Below are 25,200 nucleotides of genomic sequence, written 5' to 3'. Positions count from 1 at the left end.
TGAAACTGAGAGTAGATTTAATGGTGTGTATTTATTATTTGTTAATATTCTTTAAATGCAATTGAGAAGGCTGAGGGTCAGATTTAACTCATGTTTTTCACAGATTATCGAGGACAATCCATTAGGCTCTCTATGTCGTGGCATCCTGGTACTCAATACATACAACGTTGGTATGTATTTTCTGATTCTTACATGTGGGCTTTCTGTATTGAGAAAGTTTTATTGTTTTTACTATAAAAGATTTGTTTTTGAAGAATATTTGTATTACTACAGCTAATACAATTAATATAATTAAACTTGTTAATACTAACTGTTCAGACCCATAAGAGCTTTTATTACCATGGCCAGCTGTTACAACTACTAGCTGTTGTAACAGATCAATGGCAGCTTCTACTTCTAGATTTTAGTATAAACTTCTTGCTACTGTGTTGCTTAACAGTGAAAATGCCACAAGGGAAACACAAAAAGCCTTTTGTCTTCATTCTGGAACCTAAGAATCCAGAAGATCCGTGTGTTGAGTTTGCAACTGATAAAGTAGAAGAACTCTTTGAATGGTACCAAAGTATCCGTGAAATCACGTGGAAAACTGCGGAAGAGGTATTGATTAAAAAATAAAAAAAAAATATACACACACACCTGGTATTGATTAAAAAAAATATACCTGGTATTTTATAACGTACTGTTATAAGTTTACAATACTGTTTGTTTTTTAGCTACCATATACTGCTAAACCTTGCTAAGACCTGATCCTAGACTATCTTGCATGTTACTGCTTGTCTGTTCGTTTTATTGATGCCATGAATCTTGTTCCCTGAACCATTTTGGGAACAGTACTCAAGATAGCAGAGTGCCAGTCATCAGAAAACATGTTGGTTTTGTGTTAACAGGAGTTTTTCAGTAGAATACTGTCTTTGTTGCACCTTTGCATCCTTACTAACTCTGCTTTGCAGTGAATGCAGAATTGAATAGGTAATTGTTTAGGCAAATACTTTATTTGTAACTAATAGCCACGTTATGGATTTGCTAGTTCTTTAATAGTGTTTCCAAATACTTGTCTATTTAAGAAGTTTCTGACATGATCAAAGTGCCCTTCTGTTGACTATGCTTAGGTGTACTTTTTCCTTTCTTGCTTTTATTCACTTTTTATTACTAAGTGGGTGGTATGAACGATGGAAAATATGTTTCAGTATCATGTTGGCTTGTGTTGTTTATCCTTCCTCTGGAGCAGTAATGTTCTGAAGGTCTTCAAAATCCTATTTATAGCAAGCAAGTTGGTATCTCAAGCAGAGGAGACAGCAAATTCAGCAAGGGAAGAAGCAACAGGAACTGTTGACATATTGTTGGAGGAAGAGAGATGTGGTCCTTATTACAAGGCTTTCATTTAGAAATAAAAAGGAGAAAAAGAGAAACACGGCCTAGAAGAAACGTCTCTAAATTGAATGTTTTTTATAGTACATCAATGGCTCCTCAGGAGCTTGCCAGCTTTCTCTCCCTCTGTACAGTAAGAGAAGTATTAAACAGCCTGTCTTCAAAGATGGTTTAAAATTTGTTTCTGTCAATCAGGAGGCTTTTCTCCGTTTGGCCTCTTGAAAGCTCACGTGATAGGCTGCAGCATGGGGAGGGGAAAAAGACAAGGAAAAGCCTTTCTTGCCCATAGAATTAACAGTCTGAATTTTGGGGGAAGGAAAAAGCATAGTGAGTCAACACAATGCTGCAGTATGATACAGACATGGTTTCACTTTATTTTTGGGCTGTGTACATTGTATATAAAAAGTAAAAATATCTGAGCTTCATATACCGTGTCATCTCTAATACTAACACCTGCCATGCTCCTAGGAATTGTTGTTCAATGCTAGCTCTCCTGTTTGGGTATCTCTAGAGGGTCATGTCTAAAGATGAGCTCACAGCATCTTGAAATGCTTCTTTGCTATTTGGAGCACCACATTCTGTTGTGCAATGTCTGGGAAACTGGTGTATCACTAAGTACCATGAGGTCTGTGTTTGCAGTTTTTTCCCCAAGCTATTTCAAGTCTTAATGCTATATTCCTCTTTGCTTTTCTTGGACCTCGATGTATAATCTCTGGTTCATTGAAACATTGTAGAAACCCATCAGCTTCTCTGATTTTTCTTTCCTCTTCAGTTCGTCTTGTTGAGGGAATTCTTTTGGAAGACTTCCTAATTGCTGCTGCTTCATAACCTCTTGTACCAAAGCTAATAGCTGTTCAGTATGGGGCTCTTCTAACATGTTCATCCTGTAATTGCTTCTTATGTCTGAAAAGCCTCCAGCCAAAATGTCTCCATTTGGGGAATGTCTCTGGTTGCAAAGACCTTGGCTCAGCTTCCACATAGCAGGTGCTTACAAAAAGGGAAGTAGCTACTAGGTTTATTAGTGATGATGTCTACATGACTGCACATGATTTACCATACGTGACACTGTTGGTTTGATGTGCAAATAGAAAATTACAGGAATGATACTCATAGGGTTTAAGTTTAGCTGTTTGGGAGTTAGTAACAAGACCTAAGTCCTGCTCAAGATGATAAATAGTGAGAAACTTAACTACATTTAACATTTTTTTCTTCATACATTTGCATTTACATGAGGTATAGAGTCAATAACATATCTACAGCGGAGTAGAACCACATTAAATTTTATTTAAAAGTAAAGCATTGCTGCCCAGCTCCTGAGTAGGACTGATTCAGGGAAGCTCAGAAACATTTCCTTTAAGAAACAAACACACACTCATTAATCTGTTCTCTGAATTGGGTACACAACATTTATGTAGGTGTTCTAAATATCAAATAGGAATCTGGGTGAAGAGAAATGGATCAACTTTGTTATTTTTGTTAGAGTATACCCTGGAGTTACTGTACCATAATATCCAGTGTATCTGTAATCTAAAATGTTAAATTTTACAGGAGAACAGGAGGAAATACTGGGAAAAGAATCAATTGATTGCTATTGAATTATCTGATCTGGTAATCTACTGCAAGCCGACAAGCAAAACCAAGGACAATTTAGGTACTTTCTTTAATATTACACCTGAATTTTAACTTTTCTACTAGTCTGTACAGATGTTAGTTGAAATTACAGAACTGAAGATAAAATCTATCCTTTCTCTACGGGAAAAAAATATTCTGCATCACCCATGGAGAGTTTCAGTGGCAATTTGAATTGCACACTGGGGAACTTGATATTCATACTATAAAATGTCAGGTAAAAGCCTATGGTTTATCAGAATTGTTTTGAATGTACATCTCAACCTGTTAAGGCTTAAGTGTGGTGCCAAATGTGGCATATGAGACAAAGAAACAAGACCATAAATGAGGAGACGAGAACAATTGTGAAACTATCCAGGCTTTCATTTCCCATAGCATTGCATTTTTGCTGTCAGTAAAATCACAGTAAGGACTAGAAAGCTTCTCAATGTTTGTGAATTTCCATTAGAAAGGAGGCTTTAAAAGAAGAGATCTTGCAACTGTCACAAATTTCTAACCTAGTTGACTAAAGACATCTCAAGATAACTTTCATAGGGAAGTTCACTATTTATGTGTCAGTTGACTTTTTTGAAGACTAAAAAGTCTGACTGAACACTTGCAATTTGTTTGTAAGAACCCTCAAAATGCATTTGTTATGCATTTGCCATTTATATAAGCTATAGGAATGGTGTATTTGCCATTTATGTAAGCTATTGGGAATAGTTTCATAATATAAATGAGAACTGGGGTCTGTGTAAGTGTGGGTGTAGAATCTGACACTGAAATATGTACTTCTTATTCCAGAGAAGCCAGGAAATGTGCCCTTCTTCCTTAAGCTTCTTTGCAAACATTTTTAATAAGCTGTCAGTATGGTTAAGACATTATAATTACAGTCATTGTTTGAGGCATTGGGTAACCCTGGCTCACCCTTCTCTCCATTTAAACCTAGGAAAAGATGTCTCATTTAAATATGTCTTGCAGTGGTCAGAAGTGCATTATTAGCAATGATGAGATGAGAGCATGACTACAGACTATCTGTCCTGCTGCAAAACATGAGGCAGGCAGGCAATTTTAGCTTTCAGACCTGGTGTTCAACCAATTTGCTGTGTCTGCATTAAAACAGTGGAAATTGCTGCATTAAAGGACAAAGCAAAACAAAGTGAACCAAAATGTTAGTAGAAATACAGCATAAATGTCAACTTCCTTCTTCCTTTAGTAATGTAATGACTCTTTTTTCCTCCCTCCCTTCTGTAGAAAATCCTGATTTCAAAGAAATTCGTTCTTTCGTGGAAACCAAGGCAGAAAATATTGTTAAGCAAAAGCCAGTTGAGTTGCTGAAATACAACCTGAAGGGACTGACGCGTGTCTATCCTAAAGGGCAGAGGGTTGACTCATCGAACTATGACCCGTTTCGCCTCTGGCTTTGTGGCTCTCAGATGGTGGCTCTTAACTTCCAAACTCCAGGTAATATTCCCTTTGAAAAAGGGTTTAATCTGCCTTCCATTTCACCATTAACGAGCCCCTTTATGGACCCTCTGCCATTCTAATCATTGTTGCTATCCTATTGATTTGTAATTCACAGCAAGAAGGGAGATGCAGAAACTAAAGTTAGCTTGCGTATGTGAGTCCCTTGCTAGAGCTGGTCCCCCAAAATCAGTCTCCCTGTCGCTGAGTCAGACTAACCCACTTGTTACCCCTGAAAGGTTTATTCCACCTTTATCTCTTCATGATAAGCAAGCAGAGATAGTTACCCTGAAGTTCAGGTGGATGAACCATTGTTCACCCACAGGGAAAGCTGTACACAACTTCCAAATAAGGGCCAGCTAGCTTATGACACACTGATAGGAAACTAATTGTGAATGGAGATGAATTTATTTGGATTAAAATTGGTGAGAAATGACCAGTCAAATTCAGTTACTGAAGAGAACTGAGTCTTCCAACTTACCTTTCCAGCTCTTTCTGAGATACTGGCAACCAGGAGGAACTGCACACAAGAGCCATTATTCTGGTAGTTCCTTAGCTTTATTCAAATGTTTTTCACTTCTATTATGACTGTTTAACTCTCTCCCTAGATAAATACATGCAATTGAACCATGCCTTGTTTTCACTTAATGGGCGCACTGGCTATGTTCTGCAGCCAGAAAGCATGCGAAATGAAGAATATGACCCAATGCCAAATGAATCGAAGAGGAAATTGCAGATGATTATGACAGTGAGGGTAAATCTCCTTTATAAATTGTTTTTTACAAGTCATAAATATCTATACAACTAAAAATAAAGCTATTATGTTTCATAGCAAGACCTGACAGATTGTCAAAATACTGTTTTTAAATGTCAGTGTTGGAGAATAAAAGTAATTCCACTGGTTCCTGATAGGAAACACTATCTTTATTATGCTAATGAAGCACATGGTATAGGATTGAAAGCACAATCCTAGGATAATTTTATATAATTGTTAATAAAATAGACTAACGTGCATTTCCAACCTAATGACTTCTTAATAGAAATGTCCTATTGGAGATTGGTTAGCAGCAGACTAACTAGGTTAGAAATTTCCAGTGTGGATGAAAGATGTTTATAATGAAAGAGAGAAACTAAACAGAAAAAATAGTAAACTGATTTTTTCCCCATTCATCATAGTATTTCGTACTCATAGAGAGATGGGGTTTTATCACTTAAAAAAATTATAATATGTTGTCTTCTAGTGCCAAATGTGAATTGAACTTGTTTCTGTTCTCAGTTGCTATTCAGTAAGAGAGATGTCATTTAAAAGTATGTTTTCTGAGAAGGAAGAAACACATTAACTGCTTTTCACCACAGTTTAGAGACAAGGTAAACAGGGGTCATGAATATAAAGCAGGAATTTCTTAAAGTAGATAAGTAATAAAGGCTGAAGAAAGATAAGTAAACTTGTGTTATGAACTTGATCTGTGGCTGCATGCTCTGTGCAATGAGTGTCAGCCATTACATAAATCACTGAGTCACCCAAAGAATGGGAGGATATTATTATTGGTGGCACAGATAGTTTAATACATGTAAACATATTCAAGAGAGATTTAGCATGTTTCTGGGTTTATTTTTTTTTCCTCTAGTGAATTCTCCTTCAGTTCTGTAGGCTACCTTCCACACAGAAATAACGGTGTGAAGTTTCCTTTGGAGGTGGTTGTAACGCAGTTTCTTTTGCAGGTTTTGGGTGCTCGCCATCTTCCTAAGCCTGGTAGAAGCATTGCTTGTCCCTTTGTAGAGGTAGAAATTTGTGGGGCTGAATATGATAACAACAAATTCAAGACAACAGTTGTGAGTGAGTATCTGTGCTTTTCTGTGTCGTGGGGACATGGTTATACTCTGAGTGCACTTGCATAAAATGAGTAGGTGATGATTATGAATTTACAATGTCTGTAGTTGGTCAGCTACCTGTATGGGGAGGAGTTAGGTAACTGTTGCTCTTGGCTGGTGAGTCATACATTACTGTTTTCCTGGTTGCCTCAGTGCCAGTTAATTTGAGAAACTTAAATGTATATCAGAATTTTTGAAAAAATCCTCAACTGTTAGTTTGTAGAAAGTCACAATTGTTTTAATTTTTGCCTATGCACAAGTTTGTGTAATCTGCATGTTTTAAAAAAAAAAAAAAATGCTGTCTTGAAAGTGCCTCCCACAGTGATAATCATTTGCCCAAACTCTGGTCCCAGTGGGGAGTTACTACTGTGAGATCCAGACTGTGTTTATTTAAATTTGGGTTTTGAAGACTGGCATCCCCTCAGAGACAGCTTGGGTATATATGGCTGTAAACTAGTGTAACCTGAAAAGCAGAAGAAGTTTGATCAAAGTTTGCTCCTGGTGAGTTCTGGATAAGGGGTGTGTGTGTGTGTGTTTGCCTTTAGAGGAGCTTCATTTAAGTGCACTGAAATGGGACAGTATCTCACCAGCAGCCAAATAAAAATTGATTATTGGAATTTTAAATGTAAGAAGATAACACAGAACAATCTTTAATAAACTGACTGGCTGTCTTTTCACGATTTAATGTATCTGGATGTAGCAGTGTTCCTCTGGTAGACGAGGCTTTGAATCTAATTATCCAGGCCACTGAAACTTATAGCTTAGACAGCAGTGGAAGATAAATACAGAATAAGGAGCAAAATATGTGTTGTGGCTCTTCAGTACTTCAGAGAAGAGGTTTATGATTTTAAATTTTTGTGGGGAGTGACCAAGACCTTAGACAGTAAAATTCCGGGCAGTATTGCACATGCCAAGTTACTTGGTCTTCCAGAAATGAGTATGAGAATTGAGCAATTGTACATCAGTCTTTCCAGTACTTTCCATGCTTTTAGTGATATGGAGCATGAGGCTCATGAATACGAGTAATGAATTAGGTTTTTTTTTTTTTTTTTTACACATACACATCCAAGGAGATTTTGTATATTTAAAGACGAATAATAGCCTTTCTTCGTGGATTTCCATCCCTGCCAAGCTTCCTCCTGTCTCCCCCCACAAATAAACAAATACAAACTGTCTGAAGCGAGGTTACGACGTGAGACAGATGGTAAATAGGATTTTTGGGCCTTTGTATTCCCAGAAAATGTCCAGGGATACATACCCATATATGAATGAAGTGAATTTATTGCTTCATACAGCAAATGTTTCCTTTTCATTACAGATGACAATGGCCTTAATCCAGTTTGGGCGCCGTGTCCAGAGCAAGTGAAATTTGAAATTTATGATCCCAATCTAGCGTTTCTGCGATTTGTTGTTTATGAGGAGGATATGTTCAGTGACCCTAATTTCTTAGCACATGCCACCTTTCCTATCAAAGGAATCAAAGCAGGTAAGAATAGGAGGTGTAATATGGGGCTAAGTCAGAAAAATGTGGTTCAGCATTGTTGTATTGTGATTTCGCTGTCAGTAGCAGCTATAACACGCCAAAGGAGAAGTGCTCTTTTGATCTGCTCCTTTAGTTGTTTATTATGATAAGGGGTGCGTAGTGTGAAAGTATTTAAAATAATCCTCCCCTCACCTTCTGATTTTTTTAAAATTGAAATAGGAAAACATACAAAAATTTGCAACAGCAAAAAACACAACAAAGATGTTAAAATTGCTACTGATAGTGTGCTATGACTCTGTGGAAGTTAAACACAAGTTTCTTGTGTACCTGTAGACCCAGAGGTTTAATTCTGACTTCTTTGTTCTGAAAGTGGGAGATTCCGATAAAGGTTCTTCCTTCCTCTCTAGTTTGTGTTGTGTTTCAGATGAAAGTAATAAGATCACTACTTTTGATATTATTCCTATCTCCTTACTAATACCACATCTGTGTCTTCAACTGTCTTCCCCATGGACTACATCTCAGCAACAGCGTTATGTGCTCTGAGTAAAATATTGGAGATTCTGTTTTGGTGTCAGTGGCTTTGTTTTATTAATTGCCTTAGTTGTGGACATATGCAGAAGTAGGTTTTCTGATTCTCTCTGCAACTGGCTTTAGTTTTCAAGAGCATGTGAAATCTTGTTTTTCTCATTTTGGCCATTATTGTCTTTTGCTTCTCTGTAATTGTCATAGCAAAGCCTGCTCTCGGCAATGGAGCATTTGAGCAGAGAAGAATCTCTTAGTCCTTAGGACTGTTTGCACCATTTTGATGACTGCAGATAACCATTTGCCTTGACTCTAGTTCTCCTTTGAGTATGTTTTTATTTGTTTGTTTGTTTTCCCCAGGTTTTAGATCAGTTCCTCTCAAGAATGGTTATAGTGAAGACATAGAGCTAGCCTCGCTTCTGATTCATTGTGAAATGCAGCAAGTTCTGGTGAGAACTATTGGTTTGTTTTGTGCACTTAGAGCTTATGTTATCGGTTCTTTGTGGAAACTGGGAAGCGAAGATTTAGTTTTCTGATGTGGTATAGTCTGATACTTCTTTAGCTATTGGGGAAGACCAGTGATGCAAATTGAGTTACTCTCCTCTGGGGGGGAGCACAGATTGCTCACTTGTTAAAAGAAATAATGCAGAAGCAAAGACTAATTACCTCTATTTTTTTTTTCCTTTACAAACATGGATATTGTCTTCCAATGTTAACTACCTGATGCCGTGCAAAGCTAGCTAAATTCAGGCCTTCGCTTCTGAGAATATTTTTTTAAGGTCCTGCATTTAAAAAAAAAAAAAATCTCTTTAGGAAGAGAAGATAAATTTACTTCTCCCAGTATTTCATTAACATAAATAACCCAACAAATGGAAGACGTATCCTGGTTCCTACTGAAGCTCTAATCTCCTTCTCTTAAGCCTCTGTAAAAAAAACTGACTGAAGTACTAGTATTTTCACACACATAAGGGAAAAAATGATGATGATGCATCCCTTGCTTATGAAGCCAGGCATTAAAGCGGCTGATCTGTGAAGAGCATTTCTTGGTGCTCCAGAGGTGCTTGTTTATATGCTGATTTAAAGCAGGTTTATTCTCAGACTGTCTCCATACCTCAACAGTATGTTATGCTATATAATTTATATATTAATATACAGTAACTATATAGAACTAAATATGTATGCAATTATAACTATATATTCATTTTTTAAATTATAATATTTTATTAAATACAATGGCATAGAGGACAAATGATGAAATTTTATGGCACTTCTGGGAAGTGAGGATTTCAGGGTGTTTTCCAGTACCCTTCTGATTCAGAAGTGTGGGGGGAGGAAGTGCAACCTATTATTTGTAGTCATTCACAACCATTTAGGCTTATGCTATAGTTCACACCAGTGTACGTTATGTTTCCTGATTAAACCATCAGATTCTGCTAACAGTAAGTCTTTATGTCTCTGGAGAGATTTGTGCCTGTAGTTACACATACTGAAATGGAAATTTTTGAATTCTCGGTCACATTCCTCACAGATGAATGTTAGCCTCTTTTTCAAATGTCCTTTGTCAAGATTTTTGCAAAGCTACCTTATGAATATGTGATGTAAAATGACTGTGTGTAATCACAGTTTTTGTAGCCATGGTAGCTTTCTTCTGGTGGCTAGCAAAGAGTTAGGAGACAAGGAGAAGTCTAGGAGCTGAGACCAAGGGTGTATATAAAGAAAAGAGATCCATGTCCTTTGAAGATAACATTTGAAATGTTCATATTCCACGGATGCAAGTCTGATACAGGAGGCCAGATAAACTTACATATTTTTGTCTTGCTTCCTTTGAGAAAACTGGTAACAACTTGCTATTGCCTAAACTGTCGAGCATGGGCATGATGCGTAGTTACATTGCTAATTCCTCTTCAGAAATTCAGATCATTCTTTGCCTGGAGCAGGAGTATCTCTTAAAGTGTTGCTCGTAGCAGTAGTATGTCTCCCAGTCTGTCAGCACCAAGTCCTTTGACAGTAGCACATTTCACACTCTTGAAGCCCCTTCTGCTTAGGCCAAATGAAGATGAAGCACAGCTCTGTATTTTCACACTGTTTGATATCTCTGCGTGATAATGCAGTTGCAGGAGAACTTTCAAACATTTTTCCTTTTGTTTGGCAGTCGGCTGCAAACCAAGATTTGCCATAGTTAATCAACTTCTAGAGCTTCTGCCAGATCATTCAAGAAGCATCAGGAAAGATCAAGCTTCTATCCATCTGTTCCGCCCCTTTTTTCCTTTTAAAAAAAAATAATGACCCTCCATAAAATGATATAATGTAATAACAGGCCTGTTTATATACAGAATCCATCTGCATACTCTTGGAGATGAAATACAAAGATATAAAGGGAAATTACAGATGGCTGTGAAAATTCTTTAGGAATAGAGAAGCAAGAATATTGCAAAGTAAGCATTCACAGGTGTGAATTATTATGTGGGACCTTACGTTGTTTTTGTCCAGTCTTCCTGATACTGCGGAAATTCTGTTTTACTGATGCTGTTGTTACATTTAGAAGCATGTCTTATTTGTTTGAAATTTGATTTAGTTGCTTCAGAAAGTATGTGTACCTCTTCAGCACTTCCTGATTACAGTCAGCTTTGATAGTGTATGTTTTTAACATAAAGATTGAAGTGGACATTCTTAAACATCATTTTAAAGTCTAGCTTTGCACAAACAAATAGTAGCACGTATGCATCTTGATGATTATACCTGCAAATTGGTAACTAGCAATCTGCTTATTCCCTTTGTGATTTGGGAATGTGAAGTTTCATCCCATTCTTGAGGGAGAAGCTTTTTACAACTTAATCAGTAGCATAGCACTGAGGCTGCTCCGTTTGCTTCAAGCCATACCAGGGAGCTGTAGGATTATGTTTTGGGAGGAAAAAGAAGGGTTAGGAAAGGATCTTGAAGCTCTACCTGTTGAAACCCCATGGGTGTGTTGCTAAACATGACAACTTTCCTAGATCTGTACTGGGTGCTAAAAGAGGCATTCTTATTAGTATGCCATCTCTGAAAATGTTGAGATTTGTTACGTTTATTGATTGCATGTCATTTCTTGTAGGATGTGCATCTTGTTTTGCTGCTGATGTAAAAATTAAGACTTTGTTCCTGCCAATACTATTGCCCACTAGTAACTTGATAAAGGAGACAGCTTGTGCATCCAAAGTTTTGAAATATTAAAGCAATTTGGAGTCATGAAGGGAATCATGATGATTATTTTATGCTTATGGATAATTTTGAGACATTCTCCTGTGGGCCACATACAACAACAGAAATTCAGATGGCTGCAAATTATACTTTAAATACTTAGCCAGTTCCTTTGCAGGTTGTCATAGCTCCACAGAAACAAGGGATGTGTCCTTTCTTGATTGTCTGACACTTGATAATATTAGAGATCCTATTTACTATTCAGTATTTCCACCTGCGGTCTAGATTTCAATAGGAAAGCGCCAGAAATGTCACCTAACACACAAATATGGTGGAGCAGTCAAAAATAAGTTTTTTTAAAAAAAAGTCTTTTAAAATTTATAATCTGATGTCCCACAGTGATACACCATCTGCTGTCCTTTCCTTAACATGCTGACATACTTTGTGTATGGAAAAATATTCCAACATATGTTCCAGGTACAGACACTGCATGACTCCTGGAATGTCCTTGATGCCCCTGTTAGAAGTATGGTGGTTTAGATAATGGGCCTAAGAGTTTTTTTCACTGTGTTCTTAGTTACTTAGTTTATTTCCATAAATGTTGCAGAAACAACATACAAAATTAATTTTAGAAAACCAATGGAATGTGTTTACGAAAACAAAATAACCACCCAAAGTCTGTTGGTTCTGTATCATTTTGGTTCTGTCTTACAATGTGCATTGATTTCCAATATTCTTTTGAAGGAAAGTGAAGAAGAGCTTTATTCCTCATGTCGGCAACTTCGGAAACGCCAGGAGGAGCTTAATAATCAGCTATTCCTTTATGACACCCATGTGAATTTAAGGAATCCTAACAGAGATGCTATATTAAAAGAATTTAATGTGAATGAGCACAAACTACAGATATATCAAGAGACATGCAACCGCAGGTGGGTTGATAATCATTCTCCTTCCCAAGGCAGCTCTGTCCAAACATGATTTATGGTAAGGAGGTCTCAGATTTATTAAAATAAGCATCTAAAGAGTGACTGGAGTAGGATGAGTATATCTGAGGTGAGGCTGGGCTGCAAGCCACTAGAGGCCAGCAGACCCAATGAAATGTCTGCTCAGTGAAATCCTGGTTTTAGGGATCACAATGAAACATGTAATCCTGTGAGTTTCTTTTCTCCTGCTTTCTAGGAGAAAAGCCTAGAAATATGTACAGCCAAATAGACTGTATAGTCAAATAAACAAGCCACCTTACTCCTACAATATCGGAATTATGTCCTTGGCAGTGCTATTAACATATTAAATGTGTGGGAACAAAGCACGCTTCCAGACAGACAAGCTGCAAAAGATAAAAGCAGTAGTTAGTTGTTAGAGCACAGAACTATCAGTTAAGTGTCAGTGCACTATCCAAAGCTTAAGAGAGAAAGGTCTGTTTCCTTTGCTGCTGCCGTTGCATTGTGAGGGAGACAGAAGCTTCTTGTACCAGTCAAGTAGATCTTTTTTCCCTTCTGAGCTGATCGGATGGGAGGAAGACTTTTCTTTAAATATTTTTACCTTTTTATGTGTGCTGAACAGCTGTGTGAATCACTGGTTTATTCCCATTTATTGCAGGAAAAACAATACTTGTTGCTGATATGTTACTCGCCATTTGTGTCTAAGTAAAACGAATGTAGTAAACTGTTTTCTTCTGAGGAATTCCTAGTAAACTTGACTGTTCATTCTTTTTTCTTTTCTTTTTTTTTCCCTTAAGATTAAAAGAGAAGAAAGTCAGTAACAGCAAATTCTACTCCTAAAGCAGTCATTCTTTGATGGAAGTTTTATGGAGCAATTCAGGAGGAGATATTCATTTATCCTGGTCATCCTACTCCATGCAGATCTCATCAAGCTGAATGAATAGAAGAGGAGGAGGAGAAAAGATGGGTTTCCTTAATAATTTCTTGTTATAAGAAAAACTGTTTAAATTCCTAATAATTTATATTCTGTACAAAGCGTACCCTCTGTGCAGGCCAGACTTCTGTGTATTCAAGATCTTTAAAATTGGAGGGTGGGTAATTGCATAGACTTCACTTCTTATCAATACCTGAAGCACAAGTTTAAATCATCCACTGTATTTGTGTACACAGGCTGTAGATAAGACATTCATAACAATGTACATGCATGGAACCTCACCACTTTAACAACCTGGCTCCTTAAGATTAACTGGTAGTGAGTTTTTAATTTATTAAATGCTGTAAAAGCACTTTTGCACCAGCATTTCTTTTTTAATGTATGTTACAGCAGATTGTACTTTCGATACTGTATAAAGTATTTTGGGCAGCTAATAGCTCATACTGTATTGTCTCGTTATAAGTTTTCTGTTCTCTTTTTGAGTACCAAATAATGTTAATTTTGTTGAAACCAAATATCCTCTGTGACTGTAGTCGTTTCTTCTTGAAAAGTTTAGGAAAGGAACAATGTGTAAACCTGTGTTTGCAGCCCCTCTGAATTTATATTCCTACCTTAAAGCACTGGAAGGAAAGGTTTTAATATATGTGGTAGGAAATATCTATTTGCAGAAAGGAAAGGTGTTTCAAATCTGAAAAGCATTTACTTTGGTATAGTATCATTTTGCAAACCCTTTCAGCTGCTAATGTGCTTAGAAATGTTTTTTTTAAAAGAGTTGTCCATTTTTAATCTTGCAATCCTAGTTAGATGGTAGCGTCAAATGATAGTGTTCTGTAAATGCGTAGACCATTTTCCCAAAATGTATCTAATCCAAGAATGATAGTATACACAGTCATTCTTACAGCTTTAATCAAATGAAGAGCATTGAGCTACAGATGAGAAAACTCGTTAGATTAGCAAGTGTGTTTTATTGCAAGAGCAGAATGAAAGTCCTTGAATGGCATATTTAAAACCAGTTGCCTTAATTTGTGTATATGTTGGATCTTTGTGATAGTACTACGTTACTACTATCAAATTCCTAGTTTCTTTCTCTCTACATGGGTGGAGTTTTGCTATCTGTATGCATGAGTTTACCTTTCATGTGTGTGCAGAGGAGTTAAGTTCTGTCTGAATCATAAAATGTTGCATACATCATGGTGTATTTCTGATCACAGAAAACCTGCTTGGATTTGGGATTCATTGCCTGATGAAGCTGCCTCAGCAGTTCTCAGTTGCTCTTGCTCCTCCTCATGCTGTGACTTCTGTTGTTTCAAGATGCACTTAATTGATGCCATAGTGCATTCACCAGTGATGGTTTGAGGAAGCCCTTTGAGGTTTTAGTTACTCTGAGAAGAGTCTTGTCTCACTTATCTTGAGATGAAAGTGCTGTAATAGTGTCCCACAGTGGGGTGGCTTCTGCAGATTTTTTTTCCTGGAGAAATTAATACCAATCAGTGAACTGGAAAAGAGAAGAGGATAAAGTTAAAGGTAATTCTAGGCTTCTTCCTGCCTGAAATCCCTTCAGTCCCCAGCTCTGATTGGTCTTTTCAAGGATTAGATGGATGCCAAAAAAAAAGGAAGGGGGGGGGGGGGGGCAAAAAAAAATCATCAACTGTGGATTTTGAAGGTACAGCAATAACCTATACTGCTGTGTAAAGCTGTGCTTATCTGCAGTATCCACGCGTGATGGGATGACCCAGTTGCTGTTGCTGGAAGGTGAGGACCTTTGGTGCATGCGTGTTCTGTAGCGTGATCTGAGATGTGTTTTGTTTTGTCATATGATCAGTCCCTGTGCTATGTATTTCATTCACCAGCCTATGTGGGTTTCATTTAATGTTTTGAGAATGCTGTGTTGTCAGTATTGATCAGACAACGGGGCCCAAAGCCCTGTTTGGAAGGTCCTGAAGCTGTTGCTGCAGTCGGGACTGGATCTGTAGGCAGCTGAATACCAGCTGGGCTTGTACTGATTACAAAAAATAAGAGACTATAAGATGCTCAGGCTGAGGGAGATCAAAGCCTAGAGCTCCAGGTTGTTGTGATTTTATTTTTTTGGTTCAGTTCCAGAGCAGACATAGCCAGATTGCCCACGTGGGTCATTTGTCTTGACTACTTTCATTTTGCATGTTCCTGACACAGAACAGCCATTGTGCGATGAACGTATGAGTTCCTTGTGCTGCTGTTGTCCAAATGCATAAGAAATAGCACCTTTTATAGTCCTTCAGAAAGTTGTGTGTATGTTATGTCACGTATGTAATGGCAAAAGTTACGAGGTGGTACTCAGTATTTATGAAAATCCATTTCATTTTACAGTAAGGCTTTCTTTTTCCCCTCTGAGTATAAACGTTATGTTGTATTCAGAAAGAAAATACTGCATTGGCTGTTTGGTTGATGTGCGAGTGATGGGTCAGGCTGTGTACTAACTCTTCTCTTGCATTGTGTTTTAACTCTGAAGCCCCACCTCTCAATTCTTTGTCAGGGCAGACTCTAGCAACTTTTTCACAGTTGCAGCTGTTTTAATACAAAACTAGGTTTGAATGTGTGTGCTAATTCTATAATCTAGAAGGAAAAACATTTATAAATTTTTCAAGTTAACAATATCTGTTGTATTGTTACATTCTTACAGAAACTATTTTAAATCCTTAAAATAACTTATTTTTAATAAATAATTTTTGATAGCGGTGATGTAAATGATGCCAGATGCTTCTTCATTTAAGCATTGTTTATTGAATTTCACAACTTAAAATCTCCAGCCATTTGAGTCAGCATGAGTGTGTTTTTACTGAAAAATGGTCTGTTAAGAGTTATGGTGTGTTGTGCTGGAGGTCAGAAGAACGGCATCTCTGTGTTTTTAAGATGAACTGACTTTGGTTGCTTCCATAGAAGTCATTGTTGCATTTCATCTGGATACAAACGAGCACTGCAGAAGGAAAAGGTCAAAGATCACATATAACTTGCAGCTCCTAACTGACCTTTTCCAGGAGTAGTAAATACTAACTTTGGTTGTAGTGAGTATCAGATTTGTATCAACTCAAACAATAAAGCATAAACAAGGCAAAGATGAAGTTTGTAGTAATTTGGAACGCATGTTCCCTTTCTGCTGACAAGGTCACCTTAATTGTATGGGAGTAAGTGTTGCTGGGGGAAGGCATGATGTCTTCATATTTATTTATTTATTTGTATCTTGGGAGTCTTGGGAAGAAAAATTTTATCAGTCTTTTCTTAAAAATTGTGTGCATGTTGAGTAGCAATCAATATGAGGTATCTCTAGCCTAAGTCATCTAGGAGGCTGTTAGACGAGCCAAATGGTCATCTTCGCCTATTCATTTGTGAATATTGGTGTTCTTAAACTGTTCACCTAAAACATCAGCACTGTTCTTTTTACAATTTGTTAAATAATGGTGTGGAGTAGCAATTTTTCAGTTCTGCTTTTTCAGTTTTTAGGTGTGTTCTTCTGGTAATTAACCTTGAGGAAAACAAATAATTGATGACAATTTTGAAACAGACACAACAATTGAATTACCTTAGTTTACTCAGCTGCTCATCCAAAAGTAGTAATAACAAAAAACAGGAAGGAGGAGAGAGAATTCTCATTGAAAAATACTTGAAATAGAGCAGCTGTGACTGGCTTTGTATGTACATAACTCAAGCAATTTTAAACTCCTTAAGCCACGTTTCCTCTTTTCATTTTGGAAAGTAAAAGAAGAAGAGTATCCTTCATCTCTTCTGTAGTCTGGATTCTGCCTTTTTTTTTTTTTTTTTTTTTGGTCTGGGATAACCATTGCCAAGCTCCCGCTTGTTTCTCTGAACTAGGCCTGATTTAGTACCCCGTGCTCACGCATAAGTCATGGGCAGTTAGGACACAATAATGCCTCTTACTCTGTTATCAGTGAGAAGTTCTGTCCTTGACTCCAGACAAATGAAGAGCTTCATGTGTTTTGCTCGGCTTCTGCAGGAGGATTTGCTGCTTCAGTTTTGGTATTTGTGTTCGCGCTCCCCTCCCCAAGCTATTGCAAATAGCAGAAGAAATTCCTCTGGGACACAGGAGTTCTGTTCCACATCTTAAAAAGGTCTGCTTTTTACAAGAATCAGAACCATCACATTGGTATTTCATGCCATGCAACAGGCTTGTGCACTTTCTTGTACATTTTCTTTTGTCTATTGCTTCTGTTAGCATTAAAATCTCTTAATCTATTTCTGATAACATTATGTCAAAACCAGGGTACTTGGAGGACAGACAAACCAGGTGGTTTCCACTTGAAAAACAGGGCCTGCTGGGAGGAGAACAGCAGCCCAATGCTTTCATGAGATCACAACTGTCTTTATTTTTCCATCTTTTCGTAAAGCGAGATTCTTCTTTCTGCAAACTATGATTATGTATATTAACGGCGTCTGGTAAGTGGCCCTTCTGCCATCAGCATGGTAGAACACTGAAACATTGTCGTCTTCAGTTGTCCCTTAAATTAACTATTAAATTAAGTTTCTTTTATGGTATGCACAGTGGTGAAGGAATGAAGGGGGGAAAAATCACATTTCAAGTAAAACTAAACATCTAATTATCAATGATTAAAAAAATTAACTGAGGAAACAAACTCAACATTCAAAGAATGGCTTCGGTCAACGTTAACTGAAAATATCTCCATCTTCAAAACACAGATGGCTGTGTACTTGTAGCTTGGTTTCTCTATTTAGCCATTTTTATTTTTTGAGAGTCTTTCAGCAATGAAATAGAAGACTCTTCCTCTTTGTTTCCCTATTTAAATCCAGAACTGAAGTTACTGGAACTTGCATAAAACTGATTTAAGATAGCGTACTTTCAGCTATTAAAATGGAAAGACTAAGAAGTGTGAACTTCTCGAAGGACTGTGTTTTTATCTAGAGATACTGAGAAACTGTAATGCTTATCAGTTTAGGGAACGCAACTTTGTGATTTAACATTATGATGTGAAGTTTCTCAGCATCTCTTCCTATTGTTAAACTGAAAGAGATGAGGGAGTTGTTAAGTACAGACCATTACTGTTTCTAGCAAAGTATTTTCTATTCTTAAAACTCACTTCACAAAATCCTGACTTTCACTGTGTAGTGTGTTTATCATCCTGCTTCAAAGGTGAAGTTTTCTTCAAATGCTGTCAGGTGCTAAAGAAATATTATTAAAGGCTAAAAAGATTTTATAAGCAATGGAACATGAGTGTGATCACTTACCCGATGTCCTTTAGATAATTTTTTTTTGTTTAACCATTCAGTAATGCTGGGAAAAATCATAGCTGTTTCTTATGAATGCACTTTAGATAACTCATTTTAAACAGGCATATTGTAGTTTGAAAAATCTACAGAGCTGTGTTGCTTCAAGCACTTTGCTGTCATTTTATTAACAATTCAACATTTTCCAGAAGTGTCATTAGGTATCAGTTTACTTACAGAAGTACATCAGAATGTATTTTTTTAAAAAAGCAAATCAAACCCCAAAACATTCATTTATTGTCTACCACTTACACAGTTAATCAAGCAACTAAGGCAAATTCTTGGTCAGGCATATATACATCCAAGCTGGAAAGCAGAATTTGGTTTTGGAACGTGATCAAAGAGTAAGTTTATTCTCCTCTGGATCATGTAGCAGAAACTTCTTAGGAATAAAAGGGCAGAGTATAACATTGTTGGGGAGGAAGGGTCAATCTAAGTGTACCATTGTACCAGAAAATAAAATGCTGTTTGCAGTAGTACTAAGCTTCGTCTTGTTAGTGATCTGATTAATTTCACTTTGAAGAGGAATTTTGTATAAAAATTACATCTTTTTTACTTAGCAGTTCCCTTCCTTGCGGCTAGAAATGTAAATATCTTGTAACCTGAATAGCACAAATGTGTGTTTTTTTTAAATACCTGTCAAAATTAATAAGTACTCAACATAACTAAATTCTGTCTTCCATACTCCATGATATTCAGTGTCTCATTTTTCAGTGTGAAAATGTAAGTGCAGATGGAAACCATGCGGCCACCACGGCAATCAACAACACGAGCAATCCTCCATTCCTAACAAGCTTCATAATGGTATACTTTCTTGGCTTTGGTCCACAGCCCTGAGCTCTAAACCACTCAACCACTTCATTCAGGCTGTATTTTTGAGGCTCATACCCCAGCTCTTTCCTGGCTTTCTCCATGCTAAAATAATGTGTGACACCGGTTTTGTAAACTTCTGTGCGAGTGAGGAGAGGCTGAAAATTATAAACATGACCTACAAGAAAATGAACTACTTCAGTAAGGAATGCAAAAAAATAGACAAGCGAGAGAGGAAGGCGGCAGGTTGGGAACTTATAACCCAACCCTTCTACTAACGGTCGGAAAAATTCAAAGTTATTTACTGGCCTGCCATCTGAAATAAAATAGGCTTGGCCTGCAGCTATGTGCTTTTTGGTGGCTTTGAGGGCCTCAAAGGCAAGGATGTGAGCCTGAACAAGATTATCTACATGTACAAATTCTACTAAACTGAGAGGATCTCCATATACAAATTTAAATAGTCCCCTTTCAATGTAACTAACTATTCTTGGAAGATGTCTTTGCTCTCCTGGCCCATAGATGCCTGCTGGTCGGAGAGCACAAGTCCTTAATATACCTTTCCCATTTCCAAGCTCAGCACCATTTGCCTTCAGCACCTTCATTTCAGCTAAAGATTTCGTCCGGGAGTAGTGATCTGGATGAAGGTGAAGAGGTAGATAAGGCAGAGATTCATCCCCATTTTCTATAATCTGGCCTCCAAATATCACATTATATGTACTTGTATAAACCAGACTTGACACTCCTGTGTTCTTGCAGGCTTGGATGACATTTTCTGTTCCCTTCACGTTAACATCTTCTATAAGTTTTCGGTTCAGCTGCTCCCTGCCAGACATTCCATAGGAAGCAATATGGAATACGCAGATTACATCTTTAAGAGCCTCTTCCACTTCAGACAGACAGCAGACATCCCCTCGCATAAACTTTATTCCCTCTGGCACTGGTTGAAGTGGCTTCGTGACATCAAAGAGAATTACATCAACTCCCATTTGGTATATGGCACAACCTAAACTGAAACATGACAGAAACCACGTTATATACATAACATAATAATGCATGAAACATTTCACCTGGAGGTAGGAGAAGCCTATTAACTATTTTAATATATTTTTAAATTTATTCTGGCTCCATCTTTACTTAGAGGAAAACAAAACAAAAGAAAAAAACATTGTGGGGAAACTACAATAAAAGAAAAAAACACACCACCACTAACTGGTGTTTCTATTTGCTTTCTGGAAGAACCTAGGCATTTCTCTCCTCCTGTTCCCTATATATTTTGAGTAGTTCAAGGATAATAATGTAAATTCCTGTTACAAAGTTGCCCAGGCTGATTAAATATCAAGACTAACTGTCTTGCAAACATATGGAAACAGAATAACGTAATTGCTTAAAACTTTCAGAAGCAGTGTATGTTTGTTTGTTGAAAAATGAGACCCCAATAGGAACCGTCAGGCGATGGGGTGAATGAGGTGAGGAATCTCAAGCCTCAAATCCTGTAGATTTCCTTTCACAGCCGGATTCTGTTGCCTCACCAACAGTGCTCTATTACTTTTATTCTTGTATGTAATAACTATTTAATGCACTAACCGGAAGCCAAAATAGCCACCTCCTCCAGTAATGAGGACTCTTTTCTTGGCAACATTTTCTGCCTCCATCCTTTTGCCTTTGGTGCTGTTTAAGGAGATCAACCTATAAAACACATAGTAAAAATGCACGTTAAAACCATTCTGAGTTCTAACATGCGTTTAGTTATTCCCAGCTGTAGCTCATGCTTTGATTCAGGCCCTTCCTTCCACCATACGCCAGGAAAGGTGGAACCTGGCATTGCTCCCAAGCCAGGTTATAGCTGAAGAAGCGCTGCCTGTTGTGAAAACACAGCGACTCCACAGCTGCCATTAGGAAGCTCCGGGGACGCCCTCAGCCATCCCTCCCCGGCTTTCCGCGGCCGCTTCCTGCCCGTTTGGCCGCGGAGGTCGCTGCGTGTGAGGCCGCTCCGCGGCACCGCCGGAGCCCCGCCAGCCCCGTACCTCAGCCCCGGCCCCGTTCCTGCTCCGCGCCGCCCGCCGCCGCCTTCCCGCAGCGCCGCGGGGCCGCCGGGCTCCACGGGAAATGGAGTTCCCGCGCCGCGCCACAAAATGGCGGCCGCTTAGGCGGGAAGCGTCAAGAGGGGAGGGTGGCCCGGGGGGGCAATGGGTCGGTGGGCGTTGGGTTTTGGTGTCTGTGGGCCGTGCTGTGTCAGCCTGTGTGCCCGCAGATGCTGCTTTCCACCCTTCCTTCTCCAGCGGTGCTTGAGCAGAGCTTGGTGTTCACTGTGAGGCGCTTTAAGATGGGGAATCTCTGGTTATCTTTGAAGCCTGAGCCTTCTCATGCTGTGTCACATTCCACTGTTTATAGTTTGAAATAAAAATAGAGCTAGTTTTCTCTCTCCCTCATTTCTAATTGTCTTTTTCTTTTAGTCCTGGTGCTCCGAGTGTGCACAAAGCCTTTAGATGCCTCTGTGGTGCAAAAAAGAGCCGTAATTACAACCTCACCAGGAGCCCATTATTAAATGCTGGTTTCCATCACATGCCTACCACTGGAATCACTTCCCCCCCCCCAGCTAAACCCAGTATCTTTCTGTTTACTGCTTGAGAGACAATACACTGCACCAATTAGTCTAGTTCCACTCAGGCCGTGCTGCTGATGACACCGGTGTGAAGATACCTCGGCCACCCTCAAACAGGTTGTGACCTTCAGGAGAGCTGTGTATTTGTGGTATCCTGGGGCCATGAACCTGCTTGAGGTGTGCCCTGCTTCTGGAGCTCATTTTCACAGAAGTGTGTTAAAAGTACCTGGTGACAGAGCCTCATCAGGCTTGCTTCATGTTTTGGAAAGTGTAATGTAAGACCTTACAGTTATTTTTGGAAGATGATTTCATTAGAGATCAAAAATTTGATACATAAATCACTTTCTCCTCTAGAGCACAGAGGTTCTCATTATCGTTATATTGTCATCAATCTGGAAGAACTTTATTTCTCATAACGTTGAGTAAGAAATGGGACAGCTTGATGTCGTGCTAGTTGTCCCAGATTCTCACAGTGCAATCTGTGCTGCACAAAGGCTAAATAATAACTAATACGTGTAGTTACTCTAACGTTCATTTATCACAAGCCTGTATTGTATAGCATGCTAACAGAAGAGTGTTAATCTCATGGAGAGGCTGAAATGTTTTTACTAGTAGGAAAGCAATGTATAATGGTGACTGACTTCAACAGAATTGCTCCCGAGTTAAGCATCAGAAATCCAGTGCAAGCTGCCTACAAGAGAGAGCAGTAATAGGAAAACAACATAGAATTACACTTTCAAAGTCTGTTTTGTAGTATTTTCTCTTTTTCTTTCAAAGCAGTGTGAGTCACCTGGGGAATGTCAAAAAGAACTCAAAAAGTGAATTCACTGTCAAAACTACTTAAAACATGAGTTTCCATTTTGCAAAACCTTGAGAGAAGTAGACAAAATATGCTGTGTTTTATTTTGATTGATGAATGGCAAGAATTAAAAATAAGCAGATTCTGAAAAGAATACTATGAGCACTAATTTTTTTTTTTTTTTAGCAATTATTTTTTTCTGGTGAACCTCTGTGGCTCTTAAATAGCAATTTCAGGCATAGAGCAAATGTTGCATGTGAGCAGAGCAAATGACTTGCATGTCACATGCTTATCAGTTGTGGTCAGCCTGTGAACAACCTGACTATGCAGAGGTGCTGCATCTAGGTAGATGTGTGGAGTGTCTGGCTTAGAAGGCATCCTTCAGTCATATCTGATGCTATAATTCCCTGTCTGCTGTCTGTAGGCGCAGAAGAGTGGGTCTTGAGGCAGCCTTGAAGCATCCCTTAAAATAGCTTGCAGTGTATTCATAAAGGCATTAAGAATTCTAGCTCAGAAACAATAATAGAAAATCATTTATATATCCTTAACCACTAAATATGAGAATTCTGGAGCTACCTGAACTGTGTCTCTGACCTTGCTCTCCATGTTATGTGGGTAAATCCTTGCATTTGAATAGGTTAACTTCAGTATGACAGTTTGTCCCCTGGGCTTTGCGATATGTCTGTGCAGGACAGTTTGCGGGATTGAGACCTCTCTCTTCATCTACATTCTGCTTTTACTTGTTTTCTGCCTGGTTATGTACAGTGAAAGAATTGTGTCAGATTATGTTATAATTAGTGTAAATATTATGAATATAAGAAAGCTGTGGTTAAGATATTGTAAAATTTAAATGACTATCATTATAATGAAGTCATAATTATTTATTTATTCGTTTAGTTGGTCTTCAAAACATAGTAGGAAACAGTCATTCCTCACTTTACAGTGACAGATTTGACTTTAAAACTTTACATTTTGCACAATCCATTTGTTCATGCTATCTCATTAATTTCCTATGAGACTCTGTTTTTCCCTAAGATTTTATGGACTTTTTGACTGTATCATAAATTGTATATTACCATCAAATAACTAGAATTCCACTTCTACTTTTTGTATGACAGAATGCTTGTCCTGCCTGAGATTGTTTCTTTTTTTGACTTTTTTTTGACTTTTTTTTTCTAACCTGTAATCCTGGTCTCCACTACCATTTTCACTTTAAAGAACCAGACATTTAGAGCTGGTGCCATGCTATAGCACATCTTGCGTATATCCCAGAATGCAGAGAATCAAACTGTGTTGCAGTCGATTGAAGAGATTGTATTGATATGTGCAATTACATGCTAGGACAAGATATGTCAGGATAGAACCATTTGCACTGTAAATAGGGTGTTATCTGCCATAACCTTAGACGAAATGAAGCTGAAACGGACTGCAAAGAACTCCTTAAATCAGCAACTACACAGAGCTAAATAAGCAGCTGTACTGAACCACATAATGTAGAAAGATTGAGTAATGAACTCATTTATTCTTCTTTTATTGTATGTTACTTCATCAGATTCTATTTGCAACTTAAAATACTTCACCAGTAAAATTACTTTTGTCATCAAAATGTAACATGCCAACAGTACCATCTCAGGAAGCAGTAGTATTTCATCTGTGGAAATAAACCTTAGTCTACTGTTTTTATATTACTCAATTGATTTCTTTTTGGTATTATTTAATTCTGCTTTTTTTTTTTTTTTTTTTCATTAAACCAACGGGTTGGGACAGAAGCACAAGACTCAAAACTAGATCTAAACAAGCTGCATCAGAGGTCTTACTAAGATGTGCAAAAACAATTGGTTAGAGCACTACTAACAAGACAAAACATCTGTGTTGTGAGAAGAAGTAGAGAGAACAGGAATGTTCAAAATTAGGATCAAACATTCCATTTAGATTAGAAAGGAATATTTTTAAAGGGGAGCAGGGTTATGAATAAAAATGCTAGTCTGAGTTCTTGGCTTGGATAGGGGTTTTCTGAGTGACCTTCAGAAAATCGATTTCTGTCCTCTAATGAAGCACTTTTTCACTGTGCTTGTTTCATTTGTGTTTCTGAAGCTCAAATTGGAGGTGCTACGCAAATATTGATAAAACAGGAGACCCGTTGTATGGGGCTTCAAGAGTTTTGGAAAGTATGCAAGTTAGACATTCAGAAAGGGTTATCACTGACTTCTTAGGTATCTGTTCCCCATCAATATTGCTTGTGGAATGTGCCATACTTTTGGTGATGTGGAGATGACAAGCCAAGTATTAGAGTTTCTTTTTCCTGTTCCAATAATAGAAAAACTTAGCCTATCTGTTCCACATTGA

At 38.0% G+C, this 25,200-nt stretch overlaps 2 protein-coding genes across 5 annotated transcripts in view; one reads left to right on the top strand and one right to left on the bottom strand.

The window, feature by feature from the left end:
- Positions 1-16,463, top strand: part of PLCG2 (phospholipase C gamma 2) — a 72,494-nt gene extending 56,031 nt beyond the window's left edge. For both annotated transcript variants that reach the window (XM_040571589.1, XM_040571588.1), the window contains exons 24-33: positions 104-170; positions 440-597; positions 2,917-3,019; positions 4,231-4,440; positions 5,049-5,194; positions 6,163-6,277; positions 7,631-7,798; positions 8,678-8,766; positions 12,239-12,423; positions 13,233-16,463. In XM_040571589.1, the coding sequence (XP_040427523.1) occupies positions 104-170; positions 440-597; positions 2,917-3,019; positions 4,231-4,440; positions 5,049-5,194; positions 6,163-6,277; positions 7,631-7,798; positions 8,678-8,766; positions 12,239-12,423; positions 13,233-13,275 (1,284 nt within the window). In that variant the 3' untranslated portion in view covers positions 13,276-16,463. The remainder of the gene's footprint in view (positions 1-103; positions 171-439; positions 598-2,916; positions 3,020-4,230; positions 4,441-5,048; positions 5,195-6,162; positions 6,278-7,630; positions 7,799-8,677; positions 8,767-12,238; positions 12,424-13,232) is intronic.
- Positions 14,955-21,890, bottom strand: SDR42E1 (short chain dehydrogenase/reductase family 42E, member 1). Of its 3 annotated transcripts, none has more exons than XM_040571592.1 (3): positions 21,478-21,890; positions 21,038-21,139; positions 14,955-20,456 (listed from the first exon to the last, which is right to left on the bottom strand). In XM_040571592.1, exons 2-3 carry the CDS (start codon positions 21,090-21,092, stop codon positions 19,354-19,356), a joined length of 1,158 nt encoding a protein of 385 aa, XP_040427526.1. In that variant the 5' UTR covers positions 21,093-21,139; positions 21,478-21,890; the 3' UTR covers positions 14,955-19,353. The 3 variants fall into 3 exon arrangements, with proteins under 3 accessions (XP_040427526.1, XP_040427524.1, XP_040427525.1); XM_040571590.1 differs by having other exon boundaries at positions 14,955-20,461; positions 21,478-21,886; XM_040571591.1 differs by lacking the exon at positions 21,478-21,890 and adding an exon at positions 21,269-21,463 and having other exon boundaries at positions 14,955-20,461.
- Positions 21,891-25,200: the final 3,310 nt, after the last annotated feature.

Source organism: Cygnus olor, chromosome 12, assembly GCF_009769625.2.
Source record: "Cygnus olor isolate bCygOlo1 chromosome 12, bCygOlo1.pri.v2, whole genome shotgun sequence".
In the NCBI taxonomy this organism is placed as follows: domain Eukaryota; kingdom Metazoa; phylum Chordata; class Aves; order Anseriformes; family Anatidae; genus Cygnus; species Cygnus olor.
Note: the sequence above shows the minus strand (reverse complement) of the source record. Positions and strands in the feature narration are given on the sequence as shown.